Source organism: Gymnoscopelus braueri (genome assembly GCF_963280865.1).
Source record: "Gymnoscopelus braueri genome assembly, chromosome: 9".
NCBI classification, from domain to species: Eukaryota; Metazoa; Chordata; class Actinopteri; order Myctophiformes; family Myctophidae; genus Gymnoscopelus; species Gymnoscopelus braueri.
Genome location: NC_137610.1, coordinates 21,919,361 through 21,947,207, shown reverse-complemented (window position 1 = coordinate 21,947,207; position 27,847 = coordinate 21,919,361). Strand labels below are relative to the sequence as shown.

Sequence of the window (27,847 nt, the reverse complement as noted above, 5' to 3'; positions counted from 1 at the left end):
AGTAAAAGCAGCAATACCACAATATAATAATACTCTTACAAGTAAAAGGCATGTATAACATTTAAAAAACTTGAGTTAAAGTACAAAGGTGTTGGAATACGTTTAATAAGTTTAAAGTATCAAAAGTTGGAAAGTAAAAGTACCTCCAATTGTACTTAAGTACACTACTTAAGTAAATACACTTAGTTACTTTACACCACCACTAGTGGTGGCTAATGAGTTTGAGATAAGCCCTCGTTAAGCGTGAAGTGTGAAGACCAGAACACATACAAACCATGAATGGATGCTCACTCATTATTTGCCCAGGTGACAGCAGGCAAACATTGTGAGCAGATAAATAAAGACTGAATTACACTCACTTGGCATTTGGTGAGATTTGAATCTTAATACTGTCAGCGGTGGGACACTCCATTATGCTGCTCGACCTTTTCTCTCCCTCCGTGCGTCATGCGCGCACCTTTCCACTGGCTCAACCACTGATTCACTGATTCCTCTACTACAGTGATGCACAGCTTCTGAATTTTTAAGACCCCCAGTTTGATATGGATTTGGCCACTGACCCCCATTTGATACCATTTCTTTTCATCTCTGGGACGACAGATACTACTGAAGTAGATGGTCAAATGCAAATGGGGTTCTATTGTACATGCTGCCATTTATATTGGCAAATCTGCACAAACGAGATGCAAAGCTCCGGCAATCACTGAAGCCAACGGTTTGGTTCTCGGAAACCGTTGGTCCAACTGAATTGCCACTTGGCACTGCACACCCCCGGGTCACACACACCTAGCTAATGTATAATAATGGATGTCAATATAATCAAATATACATCAAATATATTTGGGGTGCCGATAGCAGAGTGGTTGAGGTGCGTACCACATAGGCCCTCGCCTATACCCGGGTTCGATTCCTGGTCTCCGCAGACCTTAGATGCATGTCACTCTTTCCCTGTTTCCTGTATTTGTACACGGTATACTGTGACTATCAATGGAGGCAAGATAGGCCTGAAAAACATTACATATATATTTCACATGACATTTTCTACATATACAAACATGTACCATAGAACATGGCTCAAAATAAATACAATTTGTCCTTTTCTACAAAATATATACTTTTGCCCATTTTCCTTTTGAATATTTTGAAACCTATAAAGTATGAGGAAAAAAGATACTTCCTAAAGTGAACGGTACTCAGTGAGAGCAGACATGGGAGAATTCCTGCTATTTTATGATGTCTGGAGGGCACCAGCAATAGCACTGCACTGCAGAAAGATGCTGCTGTGAGTGGTTTGTGGAACAGCATTAGGTAGAAAAGACATTTATCTATGGATCTGAGGCGCTCAGAGTGCTGAGGCAGTGGAGTAGAAAGGATGTAAATTCAAAAAAAGAGAGTGTTTTAGCTTTACTGTGAAGAACCGTTATATCAGGGCCATTTGAACATCAGCGTTTATTCTGCTTTACTCAAAGTTCTTCATTGCAAAATCAATAAAGGTACTTGTTATGTTAAGTATCAAAGCAAACACGCATTCTAGTCTGAAGATATAACATTATCTAAGGCAGTGGTTCCTGTACCAAAGAGGTACACATAATGTTCAAACAACATCATTCAAACAATAAGCTCAAACAAGAATTGATGAGTTTCTTCAAAAGCTTTGGAGTGAGTCTGTACTACGTACCAATGTTATCAGACCGCGACATGCATCGTACTGTGGACAGTTACAATGAAGTAATTAAAGACTTTTTCTAACCTCGCATAGTTCTGGGATTTGGAATCACATGTACGACACAGTTTAAAAATTTTGAAATGTGTGTTGAATTCCCCCCCAAATTAACCGATCACATTGTGACGTGTTGTTAGCTTGTAGATCTGCTATTTCAGAAAAGCCAAAGTATAAAATACAGCTTAAAATGGATAGTCAAAAGTCAATTGAACTGTACTGAACAGACCTTTGCAGCACACAGTAACATGCATATCCTTGTCAGTGTGCCTGCTACAGTGTGTGTATATGCACATGCATGTCCTTGTCAGTGTACCTGCTACAGTGTGTGTGTATGCACATGCATGTCCTTGTCAGTGTGCCTGCTACGGTGTGTGTGTGTGTGTGTATGCACATGCAACACTTTCAGGCTCCCCTGCACCTCCAGCCACTACACCTGGGGGGAGGTTTCACCCTCACTCCGTTCCATTAGCCATAGCAAATGGAATACATTTGTGTCAGACTGCAGTGTGGTGCGAGGGGGCCCCAGATAAATGTCTTTAATTAAAAAACTGTCATATCTGCACTTAGAGACGGGGACAGCCACGAGAGCGCCAACAATCAACAAACACAAACTGCATCGGAAATTATGAGGGAGCCGAGACGGGAAGGAAAACAGTACGGAGTGTGCTAAGCAGTGCGCTCAGGCGTTGTGTCTACGTGCAGGAGTGTGTGCGCGGCGTGCGTGCGTGTGTACAGTATGGCTACGTCTGGGACAAAATGCGAGAGTTTCCACCTGCGGCGAGTAGTTTTTTAGCTTCTGTAAACGCACACAGGGGAATGAGCAGATGCGGCGCACCTGGATCGGATCGCACAACCGCCACAGGCGTGACTCAAAATACAACATAACACAATAATCAAATATAGACACAGTTAGTTTGAAAGAATGCTCAACTAACTTGCTGACTCAGACTCTCACAGGGGCAATGTAGAAGCAGGCTTTCCAGGAAAGAGAGATCAGCTGATTTCAATTGTACTGAATATACTGTACATTTTAAATGCTGGTGGCGTTCATGTCGGCACGGAATACCCTGAATCCGAGCCTGTGTGTCAAGTCGCTGTTATTAACTTTCTTTGTCACATTGTCAAAGGTCTTAGTCATTCATGTCAATTGCCGAGCCCCAATAGTCGTACTGAGAAACTGAAAGAATAGCCCTATTGAAGATGTCATGATATCTTATATGTCAGTGTTTATCCCCTCAGTTTATCTGCAGGATTTTAAAGGAGCAGAGTATCTAAAATCCAAGTGAAAAACTACAACATTAGAAGCTCTGTCTAAACAGGGATGTCAAACATACGGCCCGCGGGCCAGATCAGGTCCACTAAGTAGTTTAATCCGGCCCGCGAGATGATTTTGCAAAGCATAAAAAAATTCAAAAAAACAAAAACAGCATCCGGGTGGAAAATGGAACGCTCGTCCTAAAACACACAGGTGAAAGAATTGTTGGCGGGTCTGAAAAAACAGCAGTCGGCAGTTGGCCGAGAAATAAGTGACGCTGCAGTGAGAGCCAGCTATGTTATTGCTAATGAAATAGCTGCGTCCTCAAAGCCATTTAGTGATGGGGAATTTGTGAAAACATGCATGCTCCAGGCTGCGGAGATCGTGTGCCCTGAAAAGCGCCAGACTTTTGCAAATATCAGCCTGACAAGAAACACAGTTGCAGACAGGATTACTGATCTTTCAGCGGATTTGGACAGCCAATTGAAGCGCAAAGTACAGTCATTCATTGCGTTTTCAGTCGCAATTGACGAAAGCACCGACATTACAGATGTTGCTCAACTGGCTGTATTCATCCGTGGAGTTGATGACACTTTGACAGTCACCGAAGAGTTTGTTGAATTGGTCCCAATGACGGATACAACCACAGCTGCTGATATTTTGACGGCACTCGTCGGCGCCCTGGACAGGGTCGGAGTGGACTGGGCTCGTGCTGTCAGCCTGGCTACAGATGTTTGCCCCTCAATGGTCGGGAGAAAAGCAGGTGTTGTGACAAAGTTCAGGGAGAAAGTGCAGACTGCAAATGGAGGACGTGATATTTGGACTTTTCACTGTGTTTTGCACCAGGAGGCTTTGTGTTGCAAGTCATTAAAGATTATTAAAGACATGAAGTTGGTCATCCAAACGGTTAATTTCATCCGATCCAGAGGCCTAAATCAAGTTGAATACAATACTACAAGGGCGCAACAAAGTTGTCACGCAGTATTATGACAACATATGTGCGTTCAAGTTGAAGCTGTCTTTGTGGGAAACACAACTCGCTCGTGGTGATGCAGCTCACTTTCCTTGTCTGAAAGATGTGTGCGCGAGCAGCGCGACACGCCGCGGCGCAGACATGAAGCGGTTCAAAGACAAAATAGCGGGACTATCCCAGGAATTTGAGCAACGCTTTCAGATATTTGTTGAACTGGAGAAAGACTTCAAAGTTTTTTCCTCTCCATTCACCGCGAATGCCTCTGATCTACCCGTAAACATCCAACTTGAGATAATAGACTTGCAGTGTGACTCAGATTTGAAGGACAAGTTTGCCACGGCTGGCTTGGACACATTTTATCAGTATCTCTTGCCTGCACGTTACCCCAACTTGACAGCCCATGCTGCAAAAGTGTTGTGTATGTTTGGAACCACATATGTTTGTGAGCAAGTGTTCTCTATGAACATCAATAACACAAAGCTGCGCTCTCGGCTCACGAACGAACACTTGAGTAACATTCTGAAATTGGCTGCCACTCAGGATGTGACGCCTGATATTGATGCACTTGTGAAAGCTAAAAGATGCCAGGTTTCAGGAGTGAAATAAACAATGCGTAACACCCCACTTAAAATGTTGCATGAGAGACTGCACCCTGATATAGTTCTGTGAAAATTATTCCCTTCCGTGGACATGTAAAGACAGTGAACAGTGTGTGATTTACTGTAATGATGTCAGTCACCTAATTTCATAAGTTTAGTTGGTTGAAATTGTTCATGCAATGCACAGCTTTTATTTGTCTAGTGTTGCCTACAAGGCAGGGAGTAGTACTCAACCCTCTTAAATTGTTTCTACCTCAGTTTGTACTTTGTATGGTTTGTTGAGTTAGCACAGGATTAATATGAGGTATTTGATACCTAGAAGAGTTGTTTTATTCATTTATTATTTATTTTGTATTTTTGTTCAATCCCAGATAGGCTGTGACTTAAAGTTTTATGGATTTGTAGATACACTGAGATGAAGTCTAAGTTCCAATCACTGAGGCATTGTGTTCTTGATGTTGCACTTATTTTTTTCCAAATAAGAGGATTATTTGTGAAGTTTACATTTTCAGAATGTGCTTGTACTAACTAAGACTAAGTAAAGTAAACAAAGAAAACTATCTGAAGTTGTTGTTATTGTTATTATTAGTTATTATGCCATGATTTTACCGGTCCGGTACCGGTCCGGCCCTCTGGCCCTCTGGCCCTCCTCCATGTGGCCCCTGAACTAAAATGAGTTTGCCATTCCTAAGACCTCCCCGCAAACTCCCCTTGGGTAAAAGCATGGGATTCATGTGTCCGTACCCAGGGGCCCAATGTCTCATAATCCACCTATGTAACTGCTTTTAACCACTTAAAACCTATACAGTACTTAGTTGACCGGATTCCCAAGGACTCTAAACAAGGCCAAATCCTAGGCCTGTTTTCTCTCTGCACTAAATAAAAATAGCCTATCTCACAACTTGTAGCTTGCAGAGCTTGCAGATGCCGTGCACAGAATGATACGGACAGTGGATAAACTAAGTGACATTGGATCCAGGGCTGAGCTCAGCCTCGCCAGTGCTGTGTGCGCATCGTGTGTTTTCTGGCCAGAGCGTATATATGTCGGGTTGCGGCTGGTCTGGAGGTATAATATGGACAGAATTGGGTCTGAGGTTGGGGATGGATGTCAGAGGGTCTCTGTGTCACCACCAGAGAGCATACAGAGACATCCATGTCACCAGAAACCCGTCTGGGTAAATCTGCACTAGACCCCCCTCTGTTCGCCGTCAAGAGACCGAAAATGCACCAGAAAGCACTTTTCTGTCAGCAGCACGCGCAAAAAAAACAGCTTCACAAGAAAACGGTGTCATAGTCCATTGGGGTTGTGCACGGTAATTTGTCATCCTCAATTTGACGTTGCTTCTGTTAATGACAGCCGTGATCCTCTACTCCCGTATAAAGATTAAAGGGGACTTTCCTTTCCTCCTCGTGAGAGAGAGGATTTCCTGCAGCCGTTGCAGGACTGACAGGTTGGTCCCCGCTGGGGCTGAGGGGGTTCATAATACACAGTGGTGGACAAAGTACTCAACCCCCCCAGTGCTTGAGTCAAAGTATATTTTGTCGCCGTCGGGCAGAAACCTCTTATCTCCATATTTTTTTGTTTTTTCATAAATTAATGTCCTAGACTTGATCATACTACAGCGTCACACAAAAGCATCAAAAGTAGCTGATTTCCCTTTCCAGAAATGTAGTGGAGTCAAAGTAACAATATTTGGAGTGGGTGGAGTGAAAGTCATTAACTTAAGTATCCAAAAAATACAAATACTAAAGTAAAGTAAAGATTAAAAAAAAAAAACTTAAGTACCAGTACTCAAGTAAATGTACTTTGTTACTGTCCACTTTGTTACTTTGTTACTGTCCACTGTCGACGGTGAATCAATCTTTTTGCTTTGGGAACTATTTTCGGTTCAATTTGACAAATTAGTCCACATTTAAAAATGTATCAAAACGCAACAATAACATAACTATGGCATATTGTGTATGTTGTATGGACAAACTGCAGTACAAAGGTGCTATAAAGTTCACTGTGTTGGATTGCTTATCTCAAGCTACCGTAGTTTGGAGTGGTTGTGGCTAGTGGCTATGCATAAAATCCAAAAATGTGTGGCCGGTGGCCGAGGCTGTGCTTACAGCCACATGGAGAGAAAACACACTGGCAACATGATCTGCCTGATAACACACTGTACCGCATAAACCAAGACCAATTTCCCTTTAATGGATTTATTTTTAAATGTCTTGCTTGTTTTCATTTTCTCCATCATCATTACCATAATCAATACCAAACTAACCGGACTGACTGAATTCACGTCGGGTACACCTCATTTTGCAGCTAATAACTGATAAGCCACAGACGTCTGAATTTCGTTGGTGAATCAATCGTTTCGCTTTGGGAACTATTTTCAGGTTCGATTTTTACAAATTAGCCCATATTTTAAAATGCATCAAAACGCAACGATAGCATAACTACAGTATGGCATATTGCTTATCTTGTATTGACGAAATACAGTATAAAGTTCACTGTGTTGGATTGGTCTCAAGCTAGATTTGAGTCTCTGCGAGTCGATTTTCATACCGTTTACTGAAATGAATGGAAGGCAGTGGCGTTCAAATCAAGCAGACTATATGATTTGGAAAATAGTGGGTAGTGAGGTCAAGAGTTGTAGGCCACCTATGAGAGGAGCTGAAGACTCAGGTGTCCCTTTGAATCAGTTCAGTTTTCATTTCAAGGACCCCCAGTTCACAATGCACTAGGCTAGGGGTCTTCAACAGAGGGTCCGGGACCCCTGGGGGGTCCTCAGAGTTACTACAGGGGGGCCGCCAAATCTTTGTGTGATAGGATAATGTTTTTACATTAACCACGTGTGATGGAGTGTAAAATCAGGCATACCTGTCCTCTCCAATATACTGTCAATTCAAGTAAGTGTCATACATGCTCAGTGTCTTCCAGATAAGTGGTTCTCAATCCTTTTCATAATCAAGGACCTCCAAATTAAAATGTATTTGGCCTGTGACCCCCCATCTGAAAATATGTTGTGCCAGGGACCCCATATACAAGATTTGTGTTTCCGAAAATATTCCAAATTGTTTCAAGATTTTGTGGGGAAATAGCCGATGTGTATAGGGGTTAAAAATGTATACATTGATTTTGATGCTATATTCACTGTGTTACTACTACTCACCCACAGCTGGTCTCCAAAAGACTTTCTCCAACCTGAAGAGAGGCCATGCCAAAGTCTGCAATCCTGATGTTGTTCTTCTCATCTAGCAACAGGTTCTCTGGTTTCAGATCCCTGTGGCTGAACGGTGGGGAGAGAGAGAGAGAGAGGGAGACATGAAAGTGTTATTGAAACATGAAAGCTTGTTTTCATCGTACTTCTGCACACACTGCTGGAAACAAAAACACAAACCTGTGGGAAGAATTAAGACACAGTAGCATTGCACCGTCCATCAAACAACTGTGGATCTGGCTTGTTTGCACACGCACGTACTGTAGGTACTCGCTCACGCACGCACACTCAGTATAAACACATGCATAAACAACTGACTCGGGGCGATTGCTGTACAGCAAAACTATTGAGTTGAACAATAATATCGCTATTTTGTTTTTCTTCACTACTCCCCTGTCAGATTAGACATTTGCACACACGATGAATCAAGATCCAGCGACACGTGAAGGGCATATAGGGGTGTTCGATACACACACTTTTTAAATCCCCTCCCACACACACACACACAGAGTCTGCATGGACACATCATAATCGCATTATCAACATAGCACCTTCCAACCTACGCTGTACCTCTCTGTCAACACCCACCACCCTCCTCGCCCGCTTTGATGCGAATGCGATGTGAATGGGGGGCTCCCGTCTCAGCCACAGCTCGGTGCGAGGGATGACAACCCCCTGCCGAGTCCTCTTCCGCCCCTCTTACCCTCTCTCCCCCTCCCCCCCCCCCCCCCCACACCCCTCCATCCCTATCTGTCTCTCCCTCTCATCTATCAGAGAGTCAACAGCGAGCAGCATGCAGCAGCACTAGCCGGGGAGGCTACACTACAGTACAGCACGTTCATTAGCCACTATTCATCACATTCAGGCACAGCGGGGGGGGCGTGCGATGGGAGCCGTCTCCTTCCCTAAAAGGCCAGCGGAGTGGAGTGTATCTCCCCCTCATCTTAAGTATGCCGGAGCTGCCGTGTCAGGAGGTTAAGTCTCTGTTCTCAGCCAGTAGGGCTGTTTTAAGGCATTCAGACAGAGTTGCTTTTATATCGTCCGTTTAACATCTCTTCCCGCCCTGCGGGCAGTGGTGTAAAGTAACGGATTGAGAGATTATATTGTTGCGGGCAGAAACCTCTTATCTCCATATTTTAACTTTTTGTGTTTTTTCGTACAAACGCCCTACTTGATCATACCACAGCGTCACCCAAAAGTATAAAAAGTTGCAGATCCACAAGCTCAAAACGCGGCGCAAAGCGACGCGTTTTGAGCTTGTAGATCTGCTACTTTTGCTATTTTTGAATTTGAATCCTGAAAAGTAACAGTGTTGGACATATGAGGTTTCCACCCGACAGAGACGATATACAAAACATGCATTAAACGCTGAAGCCCTATTTTATACTTACAGCTACTCAAAAACATAGCAATCTATAAGCTCACAATGCATTGCATCGCGACGCCTTGCGAGTTTGTAGATCTGCTCATTTTGGAAAAAGTTGGAAAAATTTTGAAATATTTGAGTGCTATTTGAAATATTCAAATTTTGAAAAGGCCTTTTACTTGTAGCAGAGTATTTCTATAGCCTGCCTTATATGTGGTATTGCTACTTTTACTTAAGTAAAAAAAGTGGAGTACATCTCCCCCCCACTGGCGAGGGAGGCTGTTTGAAGGCATTCAGACAGACCGTGTTGCCTAGTTGTCCGTTTAACATCTCTACCACCCCCAGGGTGGAGGGCTCACAACCCTGTGGATGTGTACCAACACCACGGGGTATGACTTGGAGTAGTGTTTACCCAAAGGCATACACACATACATACCCTATGCATACAGTACATGCATGGCCGGCCCGGGGTGAGACAGCCTCCCATGCGGCAGGCAGTTACAGATGTTAGAGGGGCGACCTTTCAAGCAACCCCCCCTCCTTCCCTCCCCCCTATATCGGTGGTATCAGAGTAGCTATACACCCCGCTGCGGCGCTGCCTCCTGGAGAAGAGGCCTGGGGTGTTATTGGGGAGACAGTTGCTATCATGCTGTGAGTCTAACAGTAACAGTACCTCTGGGCTGGCTGGGAAACAGCAGCTCCTGTTGCAGACCCTGCTGTTCTATGCCAATGTTACACGGTGTATTCCAGAGTCTTAAAAAAAAAGAAACGCTTAAAAACCCTATAAAGTTTTCCCCAGAATGTGGATGCTGGGGTTTAAGTGGTTATTTTTTACACTTAGCTATGGAGTCAAATTAACCACTTTCAACTTGGGTTCCCTATATTGGGCATGTCGTTATAGGCCAATTTTCTTCCCAAAAATAGCAGATCTACAAGCAGATCTGACGCGTTGTGAGCTTGTAGATAGTCTATTGCAGCGCACAACAAAGTATAAACTAGGGCTTAATTGGTTAAGCGTATTTCGCTGTGCCGTCTACTGTCCGTGACTATGCTATCGATTGCAGTCAAGTCGACAGTGGAAGAGTACTAGGAGAAGAATGAGTTCAGACAGGGAGTTTTGTTTGGCTGAATCAGCCAGTCAGGCTGGTAAGGATGCTACGATTCTCATTAGGAGTGACAAGGTAGGACCATGATCAGAAATGACTACATTAGAGCAATGTTGATTTTGACAGCAAATTCTGATTTCGTTTTAGTCATAGTCTTTTGAATCAAATTCCATTTAGTTTCAGTCATATTTTAGTCATCTGAAATGTTTTAGTCGACTAAATATCATAAGATTATAGTCGACTAAATCTACAGTTGATTTAGTCGACTAAAATGTATTTTGGCGGTGCCTTGGTGCCTTGATGGCACCGCCAACACTTGGTTGCATGCTGAAAATAGCCAATCTACAAGCTCACAACGTGTCACAGCGCGACGCGTTGTGAGCTTGTAGATCAGAGCGCAACACCCGAGCGCAACCAAACATAAAATGACTTGTCTTAGTATACTGGATCTCTTCTCCACTAGTCACTCCCTAACATTTTAGTCTAGTTTTTATTTGTTGACGAATTTGTCAATATCTCGTCATAGTTTTCGTCATCGTAGCTTAGTTTTTATTACGCTTTTATTTCGTTTTCATCAGTGAAAAAAGGCAGTCGACAAACATTTTTCGTCATAGTTTTAGTCGACGAAATCAACACTGCAATTTAGAGGGTCAGCCCAGGTTAGAGGGTTTGGGGGATAAAGCAAGAGAGGCGAGGTTGAGATGGTTTGGACATGTGCAGAGGAGGGATGAGGGGTGTATTGGGAGAAGGGTGCTGAAGATGGAACTGCCAGGTAAGAGGAGAAGAGGAACGCCAAAGAGGAGGTTTGATGGAATGCGGTGAGAGACGACATGCAGGTGGCAGGAGTCACCGACGCAGAAAACAGAACCAGATGGAAACAGATGATCCGCGATGATGACCCCGATGGGAATTAGCCGAAAGAAAAAGAAGAAGAGGAAGATTTGTGCTATATTTTATGATTGGCTGACATCTATAGATCTGTTGCCAGGAGGGATGCAGTAAAGGGGACAGGTTTTGTCAGGGTGTGATGATCTAGACTTTCATCTTTGTGTCTAGACTAATGATGGGTAGAGGGGAACAGTGGATGGATGTATCCTCCTTTGATCACAAAGGCAGTTTAACCTTGGATGACATGGGCTGATGTACAACTCATTTCCTGAGGGATTAGCTGTCTGCGGATTGTTATCACACCGGCATCCGCTGTGATCCCGAATGTAATTGAAATAAAACACAGATAGCATCTAAAACAGGGCTCTCCACAGAAAAATATATCCCCCAAAAAACAAGACAGGGTCCAGTGAATTTAGCACCCGTTAACATTGAAACGCCCAAGTCTCATGAAGCTAGCAGGTCACATTTTGAGACATTTTTGCACCCTTTACCATTGAAACGTGCAAGTCGCATGAAGTTAACATGTCACGTTTTTGGGACAAATCGCACACGATAACATCGAAATGCGACAGGCCCCACGAGCCTAATTTAATATAAGGATATGGAAATCCAAAATCTGCAGTCGATCAATTGGCAAAAGTTGCATTTGGCTTCTTCCAGAGAGCTGTTAATATTAACTTTAGGCGCTCGGGTGGTGCAGTGGTAAAGTACCTGCCTCCCACAGCGGAAGTTGTAGGTTCGAATCCACCGTGGTGCATACGGCTTTATCGAGCGTCTACGCGAACACATTTGGCTCGTGTTCGGCGGAGGGAAGCCGGCCGGGGAGGGTGATAATTATCACTGCTGATAATTGTAAGGGCTGGGGCGGCACCTGTCAGCAGGGAGTGTTGGGAGGGAGGAGTAGTAGAAGGCTCTACGTCCTCCCGGTGGGGGCTCCTCACTGGCAGGTGAGACCCAGTTCTCACCTGCCAGTTCGGTGAGAGAGACAAATAATACGTAGGTACAGGGTCCAAATGATCAGTGTTGGGAAGTAGCTAGCTACAAGTAGCGACGCTACATAGCTTAACTACATTTCCCAGTAGCGTGATGGTAGCGTCGCTCCTTTTGAACCAAGTAGCGTTTTCTGTAGTGTAGCTATTTTTAGACCCAAGTAGTGATGTAACGTCCGTCAACGCTACACGCTCCTCTCTGGAGAAAAGTTGACTGCTAAATAAAGTTTTGTGAAGAAAAAAAAATCCACAGAGAAAATCCATGATGATTGGTTGGTTTAGATATGACGACTCACGATTGGGTAAGGAACATTACGGGTAGGCCAATCAGAGGCAGGATAGGGCGGGTCATGCCAAACCAGGAAGGAAATCAAAACACAGACCAGAAACCACATGAAGAGAAGACTGAAGAGAGCAGTGCGCGATGCGCAGTGGGATCCATAATAACGCGTCCGCAATACTTTTCAGCTGTGTCTGTGTGGTACTTTTAGATGGATCATACAGTAACAGAAAGATCTATCCACCGTCCCAGCCATGGCTGTTGATAGCAGCCACAGAGCATAGATCACAGACGATATTTATAACTCTATGATCACAGACGGAGCCAGCTAGTTTTAATAGCCATTAGAAGCAGTGTTGCCAAATTGTGCGAAAGAAACAAGCAATCAGGTCTATAAAAATAAGCCCCAAATAAGCTGATGAAAAGCTTTACATAACCATTGCATTGTCAACTGTTCCCAACCAGCACACAAGTCAATGCCCTTTTTTTGTCAACAGATAACTAATAGATAGCTGCTATTTCACTGTAGGCAGAAAATGAATGACATTATGGGGTGGGGAAAAGAAAAGGCAAACTAAAATAAATACATACAGTAGGCTACGTAAGAGGGAAAAGATCATCTAGAGCAGTGGTTCTCAACCTGTGGGTCGGTACCCCCAGGGGGGTCCCCACATGATTTTTGGGGGGTCCCCAGATGACAGTGAAGTGACCATTTATGGACTTTTAAGGACTTTTTAATACAAAAAAAAAGAAAGAATCAATCAACAAACTATACTATAAAAACTGTGTCAGATATTGGCCAAATAGTCAAATAATATAAGAAAGAGGCAAAAATTGTGAAAATAGCAGATCTACAAGCTCACAACGCTTCGCATTGTGTGGCATTGTGAGCTTGTAGATCTGCTATTTTCACAATTTGTATCTGTGGAACCGAGTCAAACAAAAATAATGCCTCAACTCCTACATTCCAAGTGCTTGTCAGGGTGGGGGGTCCCCAGTTCAAATATGATTATTTTGGGGGGTCCCCAGTTCAAATATGATTATTTTGGGGGGTCACGGCCTGAAAAAGTTGAGAACAACTGATCTAGAGCAGTGTTGATAATTCATATCTTTTATATACATTTATTTGGATTTAAATACAGTCTAAATTGATCAATTGATTTTACTTACAAAATGAGGAATATATAGGAACATTATTTGAAAATGTCAGTTTTGTTTGACATCACACATTATACATTATAATAAACAATCAAACTGAGCATTTTTTGCCTGCCTAATTGTTTGGTGGAAAGTTGTTCTTGATCATGAAGTTGATAAAAAAAGTTATTCAAAAAAGTAGTGTCGATGTAGCTAGCTACTTTTGCCGTGTAGCTTGTAGTGTAGCTTACTACATTTCTCTGACGATAGCTTCCGTTGTAGTTGAGCTACATTTAATCGAGAGTAACTGGTAGTGTAGCTTGCTACATTTTCCAAGTAGCTTGCCCATCACTGCAAATGATTATGTGAAAAGCTTGCCATAAGGCAACTGTGACAGAGACAATCGAATGAAAACCCCACAGTGAAAGCGCTAAGGAAGGGTAAGTGCACATTTGCAGACGGCAGACATCACTCATGTAATGGTTGGTTGAGATGGGGGAACTAAATGAAGGTCTTATAAACAGTACTACTACTGCCATAGTACCTGCGAGCAAAGCACATTTAACCCATTTAGACCTGAGGCCCATTCTACAAATGTCTTCTAAATCAGTGGTTCTCAAACCCCCCCCCCCCCCCCCCAAGAAGAGAAGATTTGTTAAAATATATATATTTTTAACACTTTTAAGATTTTTCAAAATAAAAATTATAAAATGGCAGATGTACAAGCTTGCAGCGCAGCACGAAGTCACACGCTGCGAGCTTGTATATCTGCTATTTATGAGAACCACTGTTCAAAACCACTGTTCTAAGAGTTTTCTGAAAAACGTATGCTGCTATATCTGCTCAAATCTAAAATGACACGCTTTCCCGGTTTTAATAGCCTGGTAAACCCCCCCTCCCTCCGGAAATCTCATTTGCATTTGGTTTCAGGAAGGAGGGTCTGGGATTGCTCACAGAGTAAAGCTGCCCGAACCGCTGCGCATACGAACCAATCAGCGGCTGCTAGGGGCGGGATCATCCAATCACCTGCCTAGTAGCTTGAAAAAATGAAACTCCGTCTGTCATCGATTCTGCGTCCGGAGTCTCAGATGCAAGTACGCTGTGAAACAAAATGTGTGTCGCAAGCTTCTTCCATTTGACGGAGTGAGGTTAGATTTTAATGGGTCAAACATTAACCCTCATTATGGGTCTTTACAGAGAAGCACCTTGGATAAAGGCAATACAGAATTGTAGACCATTCAGCATTCACCACTCTGTCATTGGATCGTCAATCAGTCTGTGAATCTGACTGTTCCACTGATATTGAAGTGCATTTCTAGAGCTGCTTGTAGCTTATCAAGGATTACGTGCTTGTTTATAAGGGAAAGTACATCTACTTTCTAATATATAAATGAATGGCATTTATATATTAGAAAGTAGATGTACTTCCATGGTGTTAATAGTGTGACACAGTTATCAATGTGTTTGTCTCTGGGGGGGGAGGGGGATAATTTCACAGTTTTTCACATACTAGGGGCATTCTTATAACTACTTTTGAAGTCAAACATTTCAGCAGGCATTGATTGGGAGCGCTCTTTAAGCGTGTGTGTGTGTGTGTGTGAGTGTGTGAGTGTGTGAGTGTGTGTGTGTGTGTGTGTGTGTGTGTGTGTGTGTGTGTGTGTGTGTGTGTGTGTGTGTGTGTGTGTGTCTTACAGCAGAGAGTGTAAAAGTGTATTTTCAGAGAGTGTACGCCTCAGGCCCTTCAGTCTCCCTCCTCACATTACAGCATATCATTGCTGTCGGGCAATATCTCCATATTTCAATATGGAGATAGGACCATATTTATTTGTGTTTTCCCCCCGTAATGTAATGCCCTACTTTATCATATTACGGTGTCACACAAAAATAGCCGATCTACAGTGAGCTTGTAGATTGCCTATTTTTGCTATATACAGTATTCATTTTTTAAAGGTAGGTGATAAAAAAAAAGTGATATTTTTTGGTAATTATTCAATTTTTGTTAAAAAGGTTCAAGTACTATATTCTGATAGTAATCATTGCTACAAAGCGTTTGTTCGGTCACAGGGGTCTCTCCAGCTCTTTACTAAACAGAATATAGTACATTTTCAGGTAGGTGCCAAAATTTAAGCCAATCAGGAGAGAGCACTGAAAATGCATTTTCTGTTTAATAAAGAGCTGGAGAGACACTCTTTTTACTGAACAAACACTCTATCAGTATATAGAGCTATTTAACGCTTATTTTAACCAAAGTAAATCACTTACCCTAACTTTAAGTAAAAGTAAAAGTGAAAGTGGTGAAGTCTGTCTGGTTTATAAATATCAAACCAATGAAAGTTAACAAAAGCTTGTGGCTAGTAATAACCACATGGATAACGGATCCGTCGGAACACAGGTCATTTCCCTGAAAAGTGACTGCGTTAGACATACAAGGTTTCCAACCCAGCGGCGACGATATAAAGCCGCAAAAAGGAAGCATGCAGGCTAGCGTGAAAACAGCATCCATCTGCTCCTCGCTCTCCCACCGCACCGGCGTATTTATTCACTGCCAGGGGCTCCCAATTACAAGCATATCAAGATATCAAGATTAAGCTTGTTGTTCAGGCCTGCATAGCCGGGGCCAGGTGCCTCTTCCAGTGTTGCCAAGTCTGCTTATTATAAGTGACTTTGGGCTTGTTTTTCTGTAAAGTTGCTTGTAAATATTGGTAGTGTTGCGGGTTGTTGTTTTTTTGGCGGGATAGTTTCTAAAGTGTTTATTATTTTGGACTCCCCTCAGTTTAACCCCTTTAACCCTATGTACATTGGCTATAGAGCACTGAGGTCTGATGTCACTGCCGCTATCCCCCTGGGTCGCAGCGTTCTTTTTTGTGTTGAAATCCCCATTGGGGAATCTTAGATCACGTCATATAAGAACTGTGTTCCAAAAATAAACAAATCAAGTTACCCTGGCACAACAACTATTTTCAGAAGATAGATCAAATATTCATTTGAGGGTCCTTGAAATTAAAATGAACTGGCTTAAACAACATCAGGAAGGAAGCCCAAATAAGCAACTACCCTTTAGAAACAAGCCCCCCAATAAAACGCAGAGCCACAACCATCAATATTTACAAGGAACTCTATAGAAAAACAAGAAAACGTTGCTTATAAAAAGCAGGCATTGTTGCAACACTGCCAGGTGCCTGTTCTGTTCTCACCAGGCTGGCACCATAGCTGCTAGCTAGCTAATTCTACTCAGTCGATGGCTAAGATTGGCTCATAGTGTGAACTCCAATGCCAGAGCCATATTCAGTGGTGGGAAGTATAACTAAGTATATTTACTCAAGTACTACTGTACATATAATTGGTCCTCACTAGAGAAACTTTTATATTGGTGGACGAAGTATGTTGGAAGTTAAGTTGTTTTGGGGGCAGAATCGTTTTTTTCTTCTCATCTTCATTCTTCTTGTTTATACTGAACAAGGCCAGTAGCAAAACAATTATCGTTGTCATCCGGCAGAAACCTTGTATATTCGTATTTCAGCTATTTATGTTTTTTTTCTTTTTGTAAATGAATGTCACAAGAGTGTCACAGTCACACAAAAGTAGTGAAAATATCAGATCTACACACTCACAACGCGTCGCAATGCGGTGCCTTGTGAGCTCGGCTATTTTCATTTTTTTTTAAATAACAATAAAAACAGGAATGGTTTTGGACATACAAGGTTTCCCTCCGACGGCAACGTTATGATAGAATAATATTCCTCAGAGCTCTCATTCTGTTAATGTGCGTTGTGTGAGAAGCTGATGATGTCGGGAGGCGAGGCCTGAGAGATAGATTTACATAATGTTTCACGGGCAATTTAAAAACAAAGGATAAAAGTGTTTAGTCAGGGAATGATTTGGTATGCTGGAGTTTGTGTGATACAGTGTGGAGGCCTATAGCATGCTTGGTGCCCTGGTACAGTAGAGTTTATACAAGAGGCTGTTAAAGCCATAAGTGCATGGATGTGTGGTGAGAGCTACAGTATGCGTTTTTTGGTGAAAAATGCTGTTGCATTTTCTCTGCTGAGGTGGTGCATTGGCTGAGTGTATGTCATTGTTTTGTACTATTGTGTGGCTCAGTGTCTGTAATCCTTTCTTCGATCATTCATTGATTTGTTAAACAAAACAGAGGGAGAGGTCCTTTTCTTAACCACTTGAGCCCTATATACTGTACGTCTTCATAGAAACAATTTGGGAAAATAGCCAGTTTACAAGCTTTACGATGAAAACGAAAATGAGAAGAACTGATTAAATCGATTTGTTCGATCACAGTGGAGGTTAGGGCTGCAACAATTAATTGAACAAATCGATTCAATCGATTACAAAAAAATTATTGCGAATTGATAATTTAATAAAACAACCAAATTAATAATCCCTATTTGGGGCATGTCATAAAAAAATTGCAGGAGGCGCCCGTCTTGCACAAAATGCCACAAATCATGAAGCAGTGTCCGATTAATATGAAACCTTGCACACACACTCACAGTAGGCCACGGTAGATCTGGCACCCCAAAAGTCAAATCGGCCTCATGGTGGCGCTATAACAGGTCGCAACACAGCCCTGGGTAGGCAACTCGGCCTGGCAGGGATCTGCGTGGGAGCAGACTTTGCTAGTTGTGTACAGTATATAAAAAACCCGCTTGTCGACTATTCAATTAATCAAAAAAGTAATGGATAGAATAATCAGCAGGAACATAGTGGATATAGTTGCATCCCTATAGTGGAAGTGCTCTGTGTGTCTGTATATGTGAGTCACTGTGACTCCCCCCTCCCCCTCCTCTCTCTCTCTCTCTGCACACCCCTCACTGCATCTTTTTGTCTCATGCTTCCGTTTGCCTCCCACGTCCGCTCCCTAAATATCTCTGTTGAGCCAGATGGATGTATGCTTGTATGAATGAGAGAGAGAGAGAGAGAGAGAGAGAGAGAGAGAGAGAGAGAGAGAGAGAGAGAGAGAGAGGGGGGGGGGGGTCGCTGTTAATGACTCAGAGTTTCCTCTGCCTATGCTATACTATACTATACATTATTCTATGGTTTAGATGTGAGTTTTATTTTTAAATGGAAGAGAAGAGGGTGATGGAGGAGAATACTGTACTGTACTGTAGTGGATGAAGTAGTAGAGCAACGAGGAAGTGAGGAGGAGAGGAGAGGAAATGAGAGGAATAGATGCTGAATGGAGGAAGTAGCGCACATGAACGGTTATGAGCACTGGTTCATAACCTTTTTTCGGAGTCGGAGACCCCCCCTTCTTACATCAGAGAAAAGATGAGACCGCCCACACATTTGTGCGAGCACGAAAGCACACACACACCTGTGTTTTTCAGTGAAATACTTGATGTACAAGTAGATGCTAGTACTGATTGTACAGTATGTCGCAGGGACCCCCAATCCAACCCTTGATGCTGAGTGCCAAGCAGGGAGCCATTGGGTACTATTTTTTATAGTCTTTGGTATGACTCGGCTGGGGATTGAACACACAACCACATCCACCATCGGATTAGAATGTCCCAACGTTGAGCATGTTGATGAATATATGTGCATGTGTGCTACGTACAGTACAAGCTAACAACAGTCTATCAACAGTGAATATAGTCTCTGTCGACTGGAAACCTCATATGTCCAAAACCGTTACTTTTCAGGATTTAAATGAAAAAATATCAAATGTAGCAGATCTACAAGCTCGAAACGCGGCGCTTGTAGTGTTTTCACATGGAACCTCAGATGGAGAATGCAAAAGTGGGATAATATAGGGATTTGCCTTAACTCCCTCTCCTTAACAACTTTCAACCCGGCCCCCCTATTTTGGACATTATGGAGAATTTTAATAACTAGACCAGGGGTCTTCAACAGGGGGTCCTCAGAGTTACTACAGGGGGTCCGCCAAATCTTTGTGTGATATGATTTTTCTTTTTTTTACATTAAGCACTTGAACCCTAGCAACCCTTTTCTGAGGAGAACTTTAGCCAAAAATAGCAGATCGGCTAGATCGGCTATTTAAGAGTTAAAGGTGTGTAGAGGGAAAAAAGAGCAGCAAAAGTTTACCTGAAACACAATTTTATACAATATAGAGGGGGTCCTTGCTTCATCTCTCTCTCAGCTAGGGGGTCCTTGGCCTGAAAACGTTGAAGACCCCTGAACTAGAAGTTTCGGCCGCCACAGCACCACGCGGCCTTCACAGCTTTTAGATCAGCCATTTCAGCTAGTTTTACTCAACTAACAGGAAACCATAAAAAGTTGAAATGTGGAGATACAAGGTTTCTGCCCGACAGCGGCGGTATGACATTTCTCAGCCCTGCTGTGTCTTCCTGTAAGACCCCGGTGAGACCACCCAGGGGTCAGCGTGCGGTCAGGGGAACAAGGAATGGCGTCGGATAGACCTTTGTATCGCTCAGCGCTCGTTTGTCCGCCCACGTTTATTACCTCACTCTGTCACGCACATGCAGAGGAATACATCAGTGCTCGCGCATGTGTGCATTAGCACGCACACACACACACACACGCACACATATACCAGTGTGCACACGCTGAGCACACGATCGATGGGAGGCTTCATCCCGGATTTAACATGTTCTCCTGCCTGCTTAGTAATGACTGTGATCTGGACAGGAAACATACCATCATCATTTCCCCTAGTGTGTGTGTGTGTGTGTGTGTGTGTGTGTGTGTGTGTGTGTGTGTGTGTGTGTGTGTGTGTGTGTGTGTGTGTGTGTACGTTCAGTGCTTGCATTACTATACTTGTAAGGGCCAGGTATTGCGTGCTGAAAATAACCAATCTACAAGTTCACAACAGCGTGACGTGTTGTGAGCTTGTAGATTGGCTATTTTCAGCTTTAGGTTTAGGGTGAAAAAAAAGAAAGAAAAGAAAAATGGCATTCATTAAATCACCATTCTAAAATGTCGGTGTCCTCACAACTACAGTATAGTGATCCTCATGTGTGTGTGTGTGTGTGTGTGTGTGTGTGTGTGTGTGTGTGTGTGTGTGTGTGTGTGTGTGTGTGTGTGTGTGTGTAATAAAGACTATCTGTCAAACACAATGACTCCAAGCATTATGCCCAATGAAGTACCGATTGCCACCGCACCCTGGAATAATAGCCTGTCCCTGTATAGCTCACACACACGCATACACACCCTTCCTGAGAATATTGTGCACACGATTACCACTGCCTACATGCACGCACACATGCACATACGCATACACATCTGATCCAGAGATCACATCAAACCCACACAAAAGCATCAGCATACGGTATAGTGTCCCTCATGTGAATTCATGGCTCCATCCTGTGCGTCCCTGTGCGGCCCTCTCTCCTCCTCTAGGACCATGGAGAGCTCCACACGCTCCCTGCCTCTGCCATATGCTTATGGTTCCACAGAGGGCAGTAAGACCAGCCAATGGGTACCTCACTCTCAACACTTCCCTCTCGTTTACCCATTCTCTCTCTCTCTCTCTCTCTCTCTGTGCACCTTTTCAAGATATATCGGTCATTATTTGACTGCTTTGACGATATTGGTCTCGGCAATTATGCAGCCAAAAATCACCCACTGTTGAACATTTTCAATGATAGCTGATTTTTGAATATTGCTTAAAGCAGCACTATGTAACTTTCCTCTTCTACCCTGGATTTGAACCCCGTTTCCTGCGCAAGTGCTTACATTTTTACCATTGTGTAATATATTTACTATTCTTTTCATTTGCTTGATTTAGCACTGTGAGAAAATATCGCTCAAAACATCGGTAATTAGTGGTCTAGTAGGAATCTCCTAAATCAAACCTGCCATCAGTGGGGCTCTACTTTAAACAGCAGTCACCCCTAGCGGCGGCTGTTTTTGTTGACATTTGCCTATGTGTTTATCGGCCATCATCATTATGCTTGGTTGCTGCTAATGGCATAGAATGGGAGATTGTTGTGTGGGTTTTTCTTCAATCCTTCTGTCATATTACCCTTTTTTTGGCCTGTTTCTTTGCTTTTGTTTGTTTGTTTGTTCTCCTCCAATATGGCCATTTCAAGCTCTGAGCTGAAATAGAAAGGAAAGGATTCAAAGATGAACGGGGAGGACGAACGACAAGATGGACTGTTTGTTATGTCTTTGTTTCTTGTATGTATTTAAGTACAGTATATTGTCTGTTATTATATAAAACTCGATAAAAATAAGAAAACAACTGGATGGATACACAGTAATATCTTCAGTGTTAATTTAACTCTGAGAGTGTACAAATGGAACCAAATGCCCTTACGGGTCCATTTGGTTCCATTTGCCCCTGTAAAAGTCAAAGCCTATTATTTTTTTTGCAAACTGCTAATAAAGTATTCAATCAATCAATCAAACCAAGAGTGCTACATTTGAAACAGCACGTGACAACAGCATTTTGAGTACCTAACTTCCGTCTGGCAACAGTATTTCTGTGTGAAACAGGATAAAGGGGGACATAATGCTGAGGAATTTGAATTCAATGTGGAAAAGTGAGCGTCGTAACAAACGTGGAGAATTACTATTGAAAGTTGAATTTAGGTTGATGGATGGATGTCATTATATTAGTGGTTGAAATGAGTTGGTTCAAGCTTATATACTCTTAAGCAAACGTCTTATTTAGTTTTACAGGAAGAAAACATGATTGAATTTTGATATAAGAATACAAAGAAATAGAATTGTTGTATTTATATTATGTTGTATATAAGTAGGCGCACAAAATGATTGGGGATGTGATCTGAAAAGGTTCAAATTTGCATTTTTAATTTCAGCTTGACTTTAACTCTGAGTGTGTATAAAAATTGTCCCATTAAGGCCCATTAACTGGCCTCATTTGGGATGCATTCTGCACTGACCTGGACATTTGAAGTGCACCTTGTCTTGTACTTTGTAATGACACCTTGCCGTGACATCACAAAGTGCACTTCTGTCCTTGCATTTAAGAGAGGAATAATACACAGTCAGTGTGACCGATGACGCATTCCACCGGATTAAATAATGATCCGCGAGGGTAAGTTTTGAGTGGAAAATGTGACGCCTCTAAAAAGCAGGTGCAAATTGCTAGAGGCACTTTGACCACTTTAAACCTGGTGTCCCTACTTCCATCCGTTCATCTTGGTCCACTTATCTGGAGTGGGGTCGTGAACTTAGAAGTTGGAGCAGAGAATCCCAGTCTTTCCCTTTCCCAGGCCACATTAGCCAGCTCTAACTGGGGGATCGGACTCTGGTATGATATGACCCACACTTCATGACCATTCTGGCTCTTTTTTTGGTCACAGCTGGGTAGTACTGCTGCTCCGATTCTCCGGCTGACCTTGGCTGATCTGGTCTCGTTCACTCAAGAAAGACCCAGAGATAACTGAACTCCTTCACTTGGGGTATAAGGACTCATTCCCCACCTGAAGTGCACTATCTACCTATCTTTTGGGCAAGTCATTATTATTACATATTATTATATAACTGCACCTCCAGTTATGCAACACCGCTATTAAGTACTTGGAGGCCAGTCTATGACATCTGTACTATGGCGTCATATTGATAACATAAGGGTTCTCCAGATATTGGCATAAAGGGGACAAAGACAGAAAGGCAGACAGATACAGAGATTAGGGGATTTTCTGTTCTGGACAGCCACCAGTCTGACCAACTTCCCACTGGGCACAAAACACCCTTGGGGTCGATCAGTCAGACGTCTGGATATGTGGGGAAAGACACACACAGACAGAGATACTGTGCATTTACCAGTGGTGGAAAAAGTACTCAAATGTTTTACTTAAGTAAAAGTATCAATACTGCAATGTCTGCTACAAGTAAAAGTCCAGAATTCAAAATGTACTTGAGTAAAAGTACAAAAGTATTGGTATCAAAATGTACTTAAAGTACCAAAAGTAAAAAGTACTAAAAGGTTTGAAAAAAGCAGATCTACAAGATGCGACGCGTTGTGAGCTTGTAGATCGGCTATTTTCAAGGCTAGCCTAAGTATAAAATAGGGCTAAAGTGGTTAATGTATGTTTTATAATGTAATAATTTATATCTGCAAAGTAAACTAGTAACTAAAGCTTTAGAGACTTGAGTATGTGTAATTTACACCACTGGTATTTACAGACAGGCAGGCAGGCAGACAGACAGACAGACAGACAGACAGACAGACAGACAGACAGACAGACAGACAGACAGACAGACAGACAGACAGACAGACATTGCTTATGCGTTTAAAAGGAAGCTAGTGGTGCGGACAGCATCAGTACTTAATTGGCAGCAAAAGGAGACACCACTAAGAAAGTTTTGCAAGAGCTTTACTGTACAGCTTGTTCCTACAGCTTGAACAGTGCACATTAACTGTGCAGGATGGAGAACAGGGCTGTGGTGGGAGGACAGATGAGGGAGGAGAGAGGCTTGGGTAAGACTTCGGTACAGTAATGTTATAAGAGGCTGGCAGTAAAAGGAGAGCAATGATACATTGTTAACAGAATTGAAACCTGCAAACCGGGAGATATCGCTATTAAGGGTAGGATAAAAAATAAAGCAAATACAGTCACATATGAGTTAATTATATAGAATGATAACTTTTATTAGCCCGTACAAGGCACAGGTGAGTACTTCCAGAGCGAATATATGCTATGATCATCATCGTTCCCTGAGTTACTGTCATGGGGTTTTAGTTGCATAGTACTGTATGTCTCTTCATCATTCTCTGTTTCCCAACACAAAGCTTGTTTCTCTATTTCACACTGCCTTTTTGTGGAGGACAATTTACAATTCAGGCGTTTAGCAGACACTCTTATCTAGAGCGACTTACAAGTGTGAAATCAGATTAAAATAGCATGAACCCCAGTCAGTGTAAATAGTCACATAAGAAGAGTGCAGTTTAGTGCTTGAAAAAACAACTATAGAATATCCAGTGGCGTGTCCAGGGGGCGTGGCCTGGACACGCCACTGACACTGGACTCTTGTGAGTGTGTGTGTGAGCCGTTCACAGTTAACAGTGAAGCTAATACGGTGTGAGATGATGTGCTGCACCAATCAATGTCCAGAGACAATAAGACCGTGTCGTATCGGTGGTTTCATGGTGGCGATCAATCCGTTCCGTGTCATAGCTAACTGATTTCAATTAGAGATTGTGTCTTTGCTAAAAGGTTTTTTTTAGAATCCATAAACCTCCGAGTACGAGCATTGGCCTACTGTATGAAGCAAGTTATCCAGCCTCTTATCTCTCGTATCTGTCTTTTTTCTCACAGCTGATGCTCTTGCAATAACTGCATCTGCATTGTATTCAGAATAGATTTAGATATAGAAACCTCCACCAACCAATGTCATTAAATTCCCTCAAGACATTCATGAGACATTACGTTTACGGCCCAAACATAACACTGTACCTCTGGCCACGGCTGGCCACTGACTGAGACATAAAAACGCTCAACTCAATGGACAGAAAAGGCTAAACATACACGCACCCAGCATTAACTAAAGTTGCACTAACAGACCAACTCCATTAAGATAAAACTCTTTATATGTCTCATCCCTCATTGCTCATAATACGCAATTAACTTGGCGGTTAATGAATATCACAGCTCTGCACGTCTGAGTGAGCAGTCAGAATGTTCCCCCTCTTTTGCTAATGTAACGAGATATTAGCCTCCAGCTTTTTTTTCTCTGTGAATGTGCTGCTCGGTCCCTCTGTAATTGGGTCAATGGAAGCCTAAAACAGATAGCAGCTAGGTGTACCGGAGGCAGAATGTGGGAACATTTTCAGCCTGTTATGTTAAAAGAAAAAACACTCCAGTTATTGCTTACGGTACCATCCTAATCTCTACTTCATGGAGAAGAAAAAGCAAGTGGACTGTTTTCCCCGACTCGGCGCTGCGAAGAAGACACATTTTAACCATCAGCAGAAGTTTTTTGAGTGCTCGGAGGGCTGACTCTGTGTTTGGGCTTAATTGGCACCGCATATCATAGTTCAGTAGCACATACCAGAGGGACTGCATTAAACATTGTGTATGTCAGTAGTTGTCACCACAGGGAAAGTTTAATTTCCTTGAGTTGGGGGAGAAAATACAAGTTATAAAGTGCTCATCACCATAAACATGTCTTGAATGTTATGGCGGCGCGGAGCCCAGGAGGACAGGCCCATTACAAGGCTCTATAAAAACGTAACGTATCAGCACCGGTAAGGTACTAATGATCACAGGCAATTAAGAGCCGGGTTGTTAGATTGCAGGAATCATGTCTTACAGCCCCGCTGGGGCATAAACCTCAATGCTTAGACAGCATGTAGATGTATTGTACACACATACTGTACTGGTCTGTACTGGAAGCAGGGGGATGGGGGGGGGGATAACTAAGTACATATCGTTGCTGTCGGGCAGAAACCTCCATGTTTTAACTTTTTGTGTCGTAAATTAACGCCCTACTTGATCACACTACGGCGTCACACAAAAAGCATTCAAAAGTAGCAGATCTACAAGCTCGAAACGCGGCACGAAGCGTTTTGAGCTTTTAGATCTGCTACTTTTGATGTTTTTGAATTTGAATCCTGAAAAGTAACAGTTTGACAGATTTCTACCCGACAGAGACGATTTACTCAAGTACTGTATTTGTGTTTTTGGGCGGTGAAACCGCCCCTATAAGTGAGATTTGGAAAAATGTACATTTTCCTGCGCTGTGATCTGGGCCCAGGAAATTTGTACAATTATCCTGCGCTGTGATTGGCCAATCACAGTCTATTCAGGACTGTGATTGGCCAGTGTCACATGACACATGTGCATAGCCCTATATAAGAAACCATAACTTGAAAAAAACCAAAAATTTGTTTTTTTCAAGTTATGGTTTCGTCCATCATAAAGAGTGTTTCAATAAATGTATTTATCTTTTGTACATGATTGGTTGACTCCATTCAGTATTGTGATTAGCTAGCAAGACACCGCCCACTTCACACAGGGTGTGATTTTTATTTTACTTTACTTGAGTATTTCCATTATTCAATACCTCTACTCCATTACCTCTCAGAGGCAAACATTGTAAATTTTTACTCTACACTATACATAGAAGATTTTGATTATTGTTACAAAACATAATTTTTAACATACAATTAAGCATGGAAATAGCCAATCTACAAGCTACCAACGCGTTGTAGATCCTGTAATGCACTTATGAGGCTTCATAACACTTGTTACAAATGTTTATAATTATGCATAACAACTTATAACAAAGACACTTTATAACTGACTAAGTTATGCTATGCTGGACCGCTAACTTATAATGCGTTATGATCAGCACTTATAATACTTCATAAACCTTGTTATAAATTGTTACGCATAATTATAAGCTGAAGCAAGGCTATTATAGACCCAACCTTAAAGTGTTACTGGTAACTCTATATATTATCATACGACGAATAGCAAAAATAACCGATCTACAAGCTCGCAACACATCGCGTTGCAATGCGTTGCGAGCTTGTACATCTGCTATTTTATACCTATAAGCCCAAAATAAAGGATGCCAGGTTGAAAGGGGTTTTAACTAGTCCATGCATGCATGCATCACAGATATATAGGTTAATAGAATGCCATATATTCTCGGATGCTATGTTGAACGCTTTTTTACTTTTCGTTATTCTCCCCCAAAAAATGTAATTACTTTTTCCTCTGAGCTAATCTGCAAGGAGCCGGCGGTGGCCTTCGGGCTCAGTGCAACGTTTGAATCCCATTAACAGCATCCACCCCTAACGTGATATGGTCTCTGTCGGGTGGAAACCTCATACGTTAATTTAGGGAAAAACACCAAAAGTTAGAATATGGAGGTTTCTGCCCGACAGCAATGACATAGACCATATTCACACGGCGGCCATATTGGAATTTAACATTGAAAGTGCCACCCCGTTGCCGTGGAAACCGGGTGGCACTTCATTGACTTAATAGCAACATGGCCGCCGTGTGAATATGGTCTATACCCAAGCCCCCAGAACCCAGTGGTTTCATTGAAGCCAAATGGACATGGTGGCCATTCATGGTAGTGCAGGCGCGTGCAGGCCTGGGGCTTCAACACATGAACGGGGAAACGGTTTCGACCAATGGGCTCGACTCACGAGCATGCGCACGAGCTTGCGCACGGGGCTGCGCGCTTCTGTGACGCAAAACGCGTCACTGTGACGCAAAACGCGTCACAGAAGTGACGCGTTTGGAGCCCCAAATAGGCCTCGCCCACCAAATTTCCAACCCGGAAGAAGGGTTCAAACAGGCCCATGCGCTGGGTGAGCAACTCAATGCAAGTGGATGGGAGGAGAATTCGGGTGCCCTCTCTATTATTTTTAACTCTATGTCTATACCACTGTAA

The 27,847-nt window shown here is 42.7% G+C and overlaps 1 protein-coding gene across 1 annotated transcript in view; it reads right to left on the bottom strand.

The window, feature by feature from the left end:
• Positions 1 to 27,847, bottom strand: part of brsk2a (BR serine/threonine kinase 2a) — a gene marked incomplete at both ends in the record, with an annotated part of 318,021 nt that overhangs the window by 59,068 nt on the left and 231,106 nt on the right. Inside the window, 1 exon segment of the mRNA XM_080438342.1 lies at positions 7,712 to 7,828. Within this exon segment, the coding sequence (XP_080294468.1) occupies positions 7,712 to 7,828 (117 nt within the window).